We start from the raw sequence: 12500 nt of genomic DNA, 5'->3' as shown, positions 1-12500 counted from the left end.
CTGTATGTCTGTCTCTCTGTCTGTCTGTCAACCGGATTCTGTTTGCTTCCTGGTTGAAAGCCTACTACACGCACTACATCACCGGTTCATCATGCACGCACCACACCGGTGTCCTGGAGGTCCTACAGGGGGGGGGGAGAGGTCCTATAGGAGAGAATACCCGCATAAAGCCTATACAATATACAGTACGTGTCTATGATGGCAAGTCTATACATGATTTCAAGTCTATACAATTATACGTGATGGCAATTGCATTACATTGTGTCTGGAACGGAGGTGTTCCTCGGGGACGCGAACCTGTCACCTTGTCAACTACAACGGTCCGGAAATGGGAGTCACAGTATGATACCGCTGGACTAAAGGACCAATCCCCTAGCCCAGCGCTACTGATACTGTATGAGGCTTTGGGAGGGAGGTTTTTTACATTAATGTTCCATGCCAACTATGCTAGTTAGCCTCCGCTACATATCTATGATGGCAACATGTTGCAACATTAGTGGACAAAAAAGTGTTTTGCATTTGGAATATGATGTGGAAATATTTGTAGATCCAAAAGTTTGGGAACCACTGACATGTAAGGGTTAACGTTAGGCGAGAAGGTCGCTACCGTGGAATAGCAGCACGACAGAGAGAATCTTTAGACCCCGACGCGGAGCGGTCTGAAGTGCTGCTATTCCACAAAGCGACCGACTCGCCGAAAGTTAACCCGCTTATTATATGGATATACTTAAATGATTCACACATGGCGGGGACATTTCTTTATGCCTATTTAATGTTAAGATTGTTGCTGCGCAAAACAAAACAGTGCCGTTGTGGAACACCGCTAGGCAACAGCTAGGTAGCCAGGACAACAGGTGTTGTCTATCACAGCAGCTGATTAGAGTCTTGTTGAAAAGTCGCTTTAGCAGTGAAAAGTCTTGTTGCCATTGACAGCGGTCTGTTATAGACCAACCCGTCCATTATCGAAAAATAACAGACGTGCGAACGTTGGGGAGCCCCGTTGAAATGAATGGAGCATTCGACCGATGACGTCACACCATATAATAAAGTCGATTAATTACGCCTTCTGCATATGGAAGAAGTAGGACTTCCGGATGAAGTCACTGTACAGTGAGGCGGAGATACAAGTCACTGATTGGATGGAAGGAGAGTGGGCTTCTGTGACATCACAGTGTTCCATGTGGAACTTGTGCAGGCTTCCATTGCCCTCATTCTTCCCTGTGCCCAAATATCTATAAGCTCACAGACGCGCGCACACACACACACACACACACACACAGACACACAGACACACACACACACAGACACACACACACACACACACGCACACACACACACACACACACAGACACACGCACGCACGCACACACACACACACACACGCACACAAAACACACACACACACACACACCTCTGTATATCTGAAAGCTCTGATTGACGTCATAATAGAGGACCTCTTTCCCTGAGGACGGTACCATCTACTGTAAAATGCATATGTGTGTGAATGTGTGTGTGTGTGTGTGTGTGTGTGTGTGTGTGTGTGTGTGTGTGTGTGTGTGTGTGTGTGTGTGTGTGTACCTGCATGCGCGCCTGTTCATCTGTATGTTTGTGTGTGTGTGTGTGTGTTTGTGTGCGTGCCTGTGTGCCTGCGTGTGCACCTGTGCGTTTATATGCATGTGGGCCTGCGTGCGTGCTTATTTGGATTTTGCGTGTGGGCCTGTGTGCATGCTTATGTGCGTGCTTGCCTGTGTGTGTCTGTGTGCGTGCTTATGTGCGTGCCTGCCTGTGTGTGTGTGCGTGCTTATGTGCGTGCCTGCCTGTGTGTGTCTGTGTGCGTCCGTGTCATCTTGTATCTCTTTGTAGTGTCTGTCAGAGAGGCTTTCTGAATTTAGAGCTAATGAAATATTCACACACACACACACACACACACACACACACACACACACACACACACACACACACACACACACACACACACACACATATACACACACACACACACACACACACACACACACACACACACACACACACACACACACACACACACACACACACACACACACACACACAGTGGGCTTTCCCTCCTGTCTCTCCCATTTATCACAAGAGTCATTGACGTCACACAAGTCACGAATGTCGACAGTTATCCAACTCCCATCGCGTGCGGAGCAGTGTGTGTGTGTGTGTGTGTGTGTGTGTGTGTGTGTGTGTGTGTGGGTGTGTGTGTGTGTGTTTGTGCTATTTGAACTGAGAAAATCTCATATTCATAATTTGCTGTCATAACTGTTTCTTTGTGCTTGTGTGTGTGGGTGTGCGTGCGTGTGTGCATGTGCATGTGCTTGAGTATTTGCATGCATAGCGTGAGCATGTGCATGTGTGTTTGTGTTTGTGTGTGTGTGTGTGTGTGTGTGTTTGTGTGTGTGTGTGTGTGTGTGTGTGTGTGTGTGTGTGTGTGTGTGTGTGTGTGTGTGTGTGTGTGTGTGTGTGTGTGTGTGTGTGTGAAAATACCAAATTGGAAAATGTAGACCACTTCCCATATCTTGGCAGCCTTCTATCATCTAAAGCCACCATTGATGATGAGATACACCACCGCCTTAGTTGCACCAGCGCAGCATACTCGCGACTTAAGAAAAGGGTGTTTGAAAACCGTGATCTTCAGTCAAAGACTAAAATCCTGGTCTATAAAGCGATACTGCTCCCCACTCTCCTTTATGGGTCAGAAACCTGGACCACATATAGTAGACACCTGAAATCACTGGAAGCCTTCCATCAAAGACATCTACGGAGAATCCTCAGGATAACCTGGGAGGATTATCGAACAAATACCAGTGTCCTGGAGGAGGCTGGCATCCCTACCATCACAGCCATCATTGCACAACACCAACTTAGATGGACTGGCCATGTCATTCGAATGCAAGACTCTCGACTACCCAAACAAGTCCTGTACTCACAGCTTCTCCAAGGGAAACGTGCCCCAGGAGGTCAAAAGAAAAGGTACAAAGACAACATCAAGGACAACATCAGGAAGTGCCATATACCCCTTAACACCTGGGAGACTACAGTGAGGAACAGACCTGCCTGGAGAAAAGTGGTTAGAGAGGGGGCTGCACAATACAACAGGGATCTCCACAGTGCTGCAGAGCAGAAACGCAAACGGAAGAAAGAGATCACCTCCACCAACAAAGTTCCACCAAAACCCATAACTACCCCTGCCCACCCATGCCCACATTGCCCCAAAGTATGTGGGTCCAGGATTGGCCTCTTCGCCCATCTGAAGACCCACAAGGACCAAGAAGGAGGACAGACATACTCGACCACGAGTGTCCGCCGATGATGATGATGATGATGATGATGGTGTGTGTGTGTTTGTGTGTGTGTGTGTGTGTGTGTGTGTGTGTGTGTGTGTGTGTGTGTGTGTGTGTGTGTGTGTGTGTGTTTGTGTGTGCATGTGTGTAGCTTTCACAGTAATCATTGGGCATTTAAGGTCCATCATTTTAATGCATGAAGAGTTGTGTCTATTCCCGTAAATCACCCGTGCAGCTGTTGGTATTTCTACTGATATGCTGAGGATATCACGACTAAAGATGTAATATTATTATGTGATATTATTGCTTCGTCATTTATGTTTCCAGACAGAAAAGCGCTATTTTGTGCAGTTTTACATTACATTACATTACATTACATTGCACTTAGCTGACGCTTTCATTTATTCAAAGCGACTTACAGTTATTATTTGTCAGGGTATTGGTTACAGTCCCTGGAGCAATGTGGGGTTAGGTGCCTTGCTCAAGGGCACTTCAGCCATGGATGGAGATGTAGGGAGAGGTCAGTGGGGATTCGAACCTGCAATCCCTAGATTGAAAGACCAACTCTCTTACCACTAGGCCACGGCTGCCCCTTTTAAGTGGTTATAATGTTTCATGGAGGAATATGAATCCAGTGCTTGGCATTCATTCTCTTGTTGACCTAAAGGATTTTTTTGTCCTTGCTTGAAATCCTCTTTCATTTTTTGTTGTTTTTGGCATTTTTTGCCAAAGAGCTGCACTTTGAGGCAACAAATTTAAACTAAAAACTAGCAAACTGTATTTGCTGGCCTACCTTGACTCACATATGAATTTAAGTGCCAGTTCCTAAACCCCATACGTTTCAATATGTTGTTGGTCCACCTTTTGGGAAGGCTTTCCACAAGGTTGAGTAGTGTGTTTTTGGGAATTTTTGACCATTCTTCTAAAACCACATTGGTGAGGTGACACACTGAAGTCGGTCAAGAAGGCCTGGCTCTCAGTCTCCACTCTAATTCATCCTAGGTGTTCTATTGCAGTGGTTCTTAAACTGGGGTGCGGGCATCCCCTGGGGGTGCGCCAGAGATTCCAGGGGGTGCGCAGAATTTTGTTTATGTTGAGGTTGTGACCAAAATTATGCTGGCAAACACTATAGTTAGGTCAGATTATGACCAAATTAGCACATGTTATGGACCCCATTTTAAGTCATTAAGGTATTGATTAATGTCTCAAGCAAGAATCATTGTAATTAATAACTTAAAACATTTTTTTAGTGCATATACACGTGCAGAAGTTTGTGTTGGTGGTGTGCGGCTTGTATTCGGCACAGGAAAGGGGGTGCGTTAAGTAAAAAAGGTTAAGGACCACTGTTCTATTGGGTTCAGGTCAGGATTCTGTGCAGGCCAGCCAAGTTCATCCACACAATACTCTGTCATCCATGTCTTTATGGACCTTGTTGTGTGCAACCTCTAGGTGACTTATCCACACGTTCCACGCCTATATATCTGAGCGCACTGCCGCTGTGATCGCCACTTTTGAAGTGGGCGGCTGCAGGGGCTTTTTCCATCGCCGGTCCTGATTGTGCTTCGGTGTTCACTGATACGTGTGCTCACTGATACGGTGTTCACTGCTCCAAACTGTTCCCACAGGGTTGGGAGCATGGCAAAATGGTCCAAAATGTTTTGGTGTCCTGACACTGTATTAGCTGCAAAACGTGGACACCATATTGAATCATACTGCATGGGTTACAAATGGGATGTTGCAGTTAAATTCATATGTGAGTCAAGGCAGTTTAGCCAGAGAGAGTAGAGAGAGAGAGAGGTTCCATTGGCCCATTGTTTCCAGGTTCTATTATTGCAAGGGGGAGGGGGGGAATCCCCCTTTAGGCAGACCTAAGGACTGTTCTATTCAATGCTAGGAGTATTATGACACGCCCCTTTAGGCAGACCGGAACCTGGTCATGTTAGGTGCCCATAGCAACCTATTACATTGGCACATCTCTATATACTTAAATAATCTCTGGTTTAACAAATTCTTTTGGCACCATACAGTAGTGCAGCGGTTCCCAACCTATTTTGCCATGGGAACAACTTATTTTGTCACCCCACATTTCTGTTGACCCCATAACGCATTTTTCATGACAAAAATTTAAACATGACTGAGCTATGTTAAGTTGTAGATTATTAAACCTACAGATATTTATGGCGGTCTACGATTGTAAATGGTGTTTCAAAGAGAATATTGAGTAGTTGTGTTATATTAATTAGTAAAATGTATCAGTATTCTTTTTTCTACACACACTTTCTGACATCTCAGACGACGCCATTTGAATTATATGTGACCCCAAATAGGGGTCCCGACCCCAGGGTTGAGAAGCACTGTATTAGTGCAAGTTATAAAGCGGTCTGTTGGACTACACTCTAACTCTAACTCTAACTAACTAAAAGCTGAACACCATTGAACCATATGGGGTTAGGGATGGGATGCTGGCAGTGAAATTGATATGTGAGTCAAGGCAGGTTAGTGAATACATTTGGCAACATACTGTAGTGCAAGTTATAAAGCGGTCTGTTGGACTGGCAGGGTATCTTCAGGGCTGGACTGGCGGGGAAATAGGGCCCGGGCACTTTTGGCTTCAAAGGGAACTTCAAAATTAGCGGCACAGAACTGACTCACCAGTGGGCCCTGCACCCTCGTGGGCCCCTATTTTCAGAAATCTTTACATAGGGTGCAGGGCCCACAGGGAAATTCCCCCTATGCCAGATGGCCAGTCCAGCCCAGGATATCTTTAGAAGCAGCCATTCCTCTGAATATTTAATAAGGGTGGGAATGGCAAGTGGATGTGGGAAATCCACATCTTTGTGACGCTGCACAGAATCAAACTGCCTTTCTGAGGAGAAGTGAGAGGTGAGGGATTTGTTTTTATCTTGTTGATTTCCGTAAAACATTCATCAGCTGCTGGCATCAGTGCAGGATGCGGTGCTGTACGCGCTTCAAATGATCCCAGAAGGGGTATTAGCTGCGTGATGTCGTGTCTACATTACAAGAACTGCATTGTCATGTTGGAAGAGGAGGAAGCTCACTCCAGCTTTTCCCACAAGGTTGGGAGCCTGAAAAAATGGTCCAAAATGTTTTGGTATCCTGACGCTGTACTTGCTGGTGAACCGACATCATCTTGAACCCTATGGCACTTAAATTCACACGTGAGTCATGGTAGGTTAGCGAATACTTCAGTCGTGCAAGTTCTGGAGCGGTGTGTTGGACTGGCAGGGTATCTTTAGAAACAGTGATTCCTCTGAATATTTAATATGGGTGGGAACGGCAAGTGGACGTGAGAAATCCATATTTCTGTAACGCTGATGCACAGAATCAAACTGTGAAGTAAGAAGGGGCGGGTGGGGGGGTGGGGGTTAATGATGATTTGGCTCGAGGGATTTGTTTTCATCTTGTTGAATTCTGTAAAACATCCATCAGCTGTTGGCATCAGTGCATTGGCATCAGTGCAGGATGGATGCGGTGCTGTACGCGCTTCAAATGATCCCCGAAGGGGTATTAGCTGCGTGAAGTCATGTCTACATTATAAGAATTGCATAAGAATCACATTAAGAGTTATGCCTTATTCCAGTGTTTCTCAACTGGGGTGCCGGGACACCCTGGGGTGCCGCAGGCCACCCTCAGGGGTGGCGCAGAAACGTGGCTGATCAATAAATTATGTAATATAATACATATTTGCCAAAATTGATAAGGTTATGTTAGTCAGAATCTTTCATCTGCAGGTCGCCCCATGTCGTGTGACATTTCCAAATGTGTTATTTTCTAAGCTTGTGTGGTATCAGATGTTACAGCTTGGTGGTTTGGGTTGCCTTGACATTTTTAATGAATTGAAAGGGTGCCTCGCCTAAAAAATGGTTGAGAAACACTGCTCTATTCGCATGGGATGAGAATGACCTCTTGTGATTGCAAATTGTCATATTACCTCTGTGTTTCTGTCTATCACAAGAGTCGTGTCTATTGGAATCACAAGAGTCGATTGGAATCACGAGAGTACCTCTGGTGAACCTCGGAATGATGATTGCAAATTACCCCACTAACCTGTTGGTTTGGGAGTCGAACCGGAAACCTTTGGGCTACAAGCCAACAAGCTATGACTGTGGGGAAAATATATTGTTTTCTCCACAGAGGAGGGGCATCAGCGAAGCGAGTACTGTCTTTCTTCGCTATTTGAATGTTTCTCTACCATCGTTTCTGCGTTTTAAATGGTCTACCATGTTGTGTTTGCAACTCTCTCTCTCTCTCCCTCTCTCTCTCTCTCTCTCTCTCTCTCTCTCTCCCTCCCCCTCTCTCTCTCTCTCTCTCCCTCTCTCTCTCTCTCTATTTTGGCTCTCTCGGTTTATCTTTTTCTTTTTCTCGGTTGGTCTCGGTTTTTTATGGAAGGATGGCTTTGTATGTTTGTGTGTGTGTGTGTGTGTGTGTGTGTGTGTGTCTGTGTCTGTGTGTCTGTGTGTGTAGTGTGGTGCGTGGTGTGTCTGCGCGTGTGTGTTTGTGGTGTGTGTGTGTGTGTGTGTGTGTGTGTGTGATGAAGGTGTGTGTGTGTGTGTAAGAGTGTGTGTGTGTGTGTGTGTGTGTGAGTGTGTGTGTGTGAGTGTGTGTGTGTGTGTCTGCGCAAGTGTGTGTGTGTGCATGTTCTTTTATCATGAGCCATCTGTTCTAATTACATCATTATATCAACAGTCTGCAGTCCAATTAAAGACAGTTGTCTCTGCAGTTTATCTATGTGTGTGTGTGTGTGTGTGTGTGTGTGTGTGTGTGAGTGTGAGTGTGAGTGTGTGTGTGTGTGTGTGTGTGTGTGTGTGTGTGTGTGTCTGTGTGTGTGTGAGTGTGAGTGTGTGTGTGTGTGTGTGTTGCCACTCCTTGTGTGACTGGTTATAGAGCCGCATTGTTATGAATGCTGTAGGTGTGTGACTCAGACAAGCATGGATTATGGCACACACACACACACAGACACAGACACAGACGCACACACACATGCACACGCACGCACGCACACACACACTTATTTGTTAGTGGTGGGTCGATGGTGGATTATAATGGTTTCTCTCTCCTCCCTCCTCTCCCCACCTCCTCTCCTCTTCCCTCCTCTCCCCTCCTCTCCTCTTCTCAACTTTCATCTCCTCTCCTCTCCTCTCTTCCTCTCATATCCCCCCCTCCTCTCCTCTCCTCTCCTCTCCTCTCCCCTCCTCTACTGTCCTCTCCTCTCCTCATCTACAGGTGACCCGGTAGCGCTACCTGTCCGTCCCCACACCAACCCAGGCCCCGCCCCTAGAGTCATTACCAGGGGCAACGGAACCATCAGAGGACCAAACAGAGGCTGGCGCACCTGAACACGGAGCCGAGCAGGAATACCTGGAGTAGAGGAGAAGGGACCAGGCCAGACCAGCCTACACCTGGGCACACCTTGGCACACCTTGGCACACCTGCCAATCCAGGAGTTGGCGATCGCAAATCATAGCCATCAAACACTGTTTTGATATTTGTACGACTCGGAAAAATAGAACATCAGGCATTGTCTCGGGTGTTGAGGATCAGGGGTAAGATTGACAGTTGTGATTCTCTTTATGTGACAAGGCACCAGACCTGAACACCTGTCATGCCTGGGCACACCTGGCTAATTAGGACTACTGGACTCGTGGGCACACCTGGCTAATTAGGACTACTGGACTCGTGACCAGAATGGTGCTTCATCCTCACACCTGAACAGCAGGACATTTGACACAACAGGAAGTAAGTGAAGAGAACAGGACACTGGACACGTGACGTGCAGTATGTGAGGAGGACAGGACACTGTACAACAGGACACGTGCAGTCAGGGATGCCGACAGGGGGGGACAAAGGAGTGTGCTGTCCCGGGCCCAAGGTGAGAGTGGGCCCAGAATTAGGTCCTCTTTACATTGTATGTATTGGATTTGGGGACTTTTCAGATTACTTTGTCCCGGGCCCGGCAAAAGCTGTCAGCGACCCTGAGTGCAGTATGTGAGGAAGACAGGACACCCTGTAGCATCCAAAAGGACAGTGTGACGGCAGCTGTGTCACGTAGCATGTTGGCTGCGCAGGACCTCTGAGCTGTGTCTATAAGAGGACGACGATGGAGTCATGGACTGATGGACCGGTGTCTCTTGTCCAAACATCAGGACTAAATCTGAGACAATTTTTAAAAGTTAATTTTGTTTCAGACATGTAGAAGTGTTTATCTTTTATCTGACATGTTTCCACAGTGGGGCTCATAGGCTCTTATAAAGACAGGTTATTATTACTAGACAGATGTACCCCCAACAGACTTGTTCGAAATTCCGAAATTCCGAATTGAATGAATTTAAATTCACAGTAATGCTGTAATATGAACACTAGGTGGTGTTCTATGTATTCTCAATGGGTGGTGTAGATTAAATTCAAAGAAATTCAAGGTAATGACACCACCTTGTGTTCGTATTATGGCATTACTTTGAATTGCAATTCATTCAATTCGGAATTTCGTACAAGCCTGACCCCCAAGTCAATCTACATTAAATGCTGGATAGAATGGATTTATGCCTGACACGAGAGGATGGTTTTATATTTCAGACTCATCAGCATACTTTCAAAGCATGAGGTCATTAAAGGGCGGCTCATATACCTGTACACCCTGGCAAAAAAGGCATTATTCATTAAAACTTTGCTTTTTGACCCTTCTGATGTTCCATATCCATGAACTCATTTTTACATTATAAGCCAGATGTGATGCTGATGAGTTGCTATGGTACCAAGTCTCTATGCTTGGGTGGATAGGATGCTGGGTGGTTGCTATGATACCTGGTCTCTATGTCAGAGTAAATTGGATGCTGGGCTGTTGCCATGATACCTGGGGTGGATTCCAAAATGTAGACACCCGACCAGGGTTGCCAGATGAGGCTGATGATTTCCAGCCCAAAAAATGCTCAAAACCCGCCTGGAAACACTAAATTCCGCCCAATTCTATTGATTTCTATAGGCGGGTTTTTCTGCTAAATGCCATTTTTACCCGCACACGGCCATCCTAAGCAGCCCAATTGGTCGGGAAACAGCCCAATCTGGCAACACTGCGCCCGTCCTCTGTCTTTGCTTGTGGCCTCTTGTTTCTCTGATGCCCCGCCTCAGTGGAGGAAACAGTAAAGTTTCCCCGCTCTCAGCCTAGCCACAATCACTTTTGGGGGGCTATTGGTCATTCAACATTCACCAAATACAATTCTGTTGTCGGTGGCGTCATCGTAGGGCCAATGTGATAGCCAGATCGTGCCCTCCTAGTGACGCAACACCTTCAGCGTTGCTACTAGTCAGGTCAAGAGCAATGCAAGTACTTTCTGAGCTCCCAAAAAAACGGGAACTCCTCCCACAAACAACCATTAGATGGACAAACCAAGGAAGGCAGGTCAACCATGCCGTTTGGGAGATGTTAATTGTTTTGCTCTTGTTCAGACCAAGCCTCGAAGAGATTTGAATGTCAGTGATAATCGGGCTACCAAAGTGAGGCAAGGGAGCAAGGGACTACGAGAGTCTGCATATTGTGAAGTGAACGTAAAAGCACAACTGGGAAACTCCAACTCCCGTTGTCATTGTGACACAGCACTCCACAGCACACAAGTGCACACTGCACACAACAAAATTGCATGTATGCCTCACCCGTGCAAAGGGGCAGCCCCCAATGGCGCCCGAAAGAGAGCAGTGCGGCAGGACGATACCATGCTCAGGGTACCTCAGTCATGGAGGAGGATGGGGGAGAGAGCACTTGTAAATAACTCCCCCCACCATCCTGGCAGGTCGGGAGTCGAACCGGGAACCTTTGGGCTACAAGTTTGAAGCCCTAAGCGCTTACTCATGACTGCCCTAATGGAATCCACCCCTGGTCTCTATGCCAGGGCAGATGTGATGCTGGATGGTTGCTATGGTACAAAGTTGCTATGGCAGACCAGGTGTGATGCTGAGGAGTTGTCATGGCACTGCGCCTCTGTGCAACACAGACCAGATGTGATGCTGGCTGGTTGCTATGCTGGGTTGCTATGTTACCCAGCTCTCTGTGTGTCATAGCTGAGGGAGATGGATCATGTAAAAGTGGCGAAACTGTTAAAAATAAGTAAATAAACACACACATACAAACTCACACAGCACACACACGACATACACTCACACGCACGCACGCATGCAGACACACGCACGTACACACACACACACACACACACACACACACACACACACACACACACACACACACACACATACGCACACACACACACTCCTATGTGGTAAAGGGCATTTTGACTTTTGACTATCCGTGTTTTTAAAGACCTGGTACCGATCATTGCGTTCATGTGTCAGAATTATACAAAAATACAAAAATAAATAAATATCATACAAAATAAATCAATATTTCAAAGGAAAATTCTGGTGTCCCAGTTGCAGTTCATTGGTTTCATACACAGAAACGCACACAGTTTGGCACACACTAGCTATTGGGTGGCTATCATTAGCTATTCAAATCCGCATGCTGAAGCTGCCAATGACATTTCCTGTAATGACAAGACCTGCTCATGCTTATACAGTGTTTGGCATTTCAACATGAGTGTTGTGATTGCATACACACACACACACACACACACAGATACACACACACACACACACACACACAACAAACACACACACACACACACACACACACACACACACACACACAGACACATTCACATGCACTCACACTAAAACACACTCACACACACAAACACACACACACACACACACAAACACACACACACACACACACACACACACAAGGACACATTCACATGCACTCACACTCACACACCGACACACACACACACACAACAAACACACACACACACACACACAGACACATTCACATGCACTCACACTAAAACACACTCACACACACACACACACACACACACACACACACACACACACACACACACACACAAGGACACATTCACATGCACTCACACAGACACACAGACACAGACACACACACACACACACACACACAAGGACACACACACTGGAGCAGCTGTCCCTCCTCTTGGTAAATGTACTCACTATCCTGCGAGGTATGTATGACAACATGTTTGATCATAGGGCTTTTTGTTGCTGAAATGTGTTTAAGGAATGAGTTAGAGACGCCCCAACAAACACATG

The 12500-nt window shown here is 46.4% G+C and overlaps 1 protein-coding gene across 1 annotated transcript in view; it reads left to right on the top strand.

Moving 5' to 3' along the window:
* The window catches only part of LOC134456391 (chemokine-like protein TAFA-2), a 23920-nt gene extending 15255 nt beyond the window's left edge, over positions 1 to 8665 (top strand). Inside the window, exon 4 of the mRNA XM_063207756.1 lies at positions 8553 to 8665. Within this exon, the coding sequence (XP_063063826.1) occupies positions 8553 to 8665 (113 nt within the window). The remainder of the gene's footprint in view (positions 1 to 8552) is intronic.
* Positions 8666 to 12500: the final 3835 nt, after the last annotated feature.

This window comes from Engraulis encrasicolus, chromosome 10 (genome assembly GCF_034702125.1).
Source record: "Engraulis encrasicolus isolate BLACKSEA-1 chromosome 10, IST_EnEncr_1.0, whole genome shotgun sequence".
Classification (NCBI taxonomy): domain Eukaryota; kingdom Metazoa; phylum Chordata; class Actinopteri; order Clupeiformes; family Engraulidae; genus Engraulis; species Engraulis encrasicolus.
Note: the sequence above shows the minus strand (reverse complement) of the source record. Positions and strands in the feature narration are given on the sequence as shown.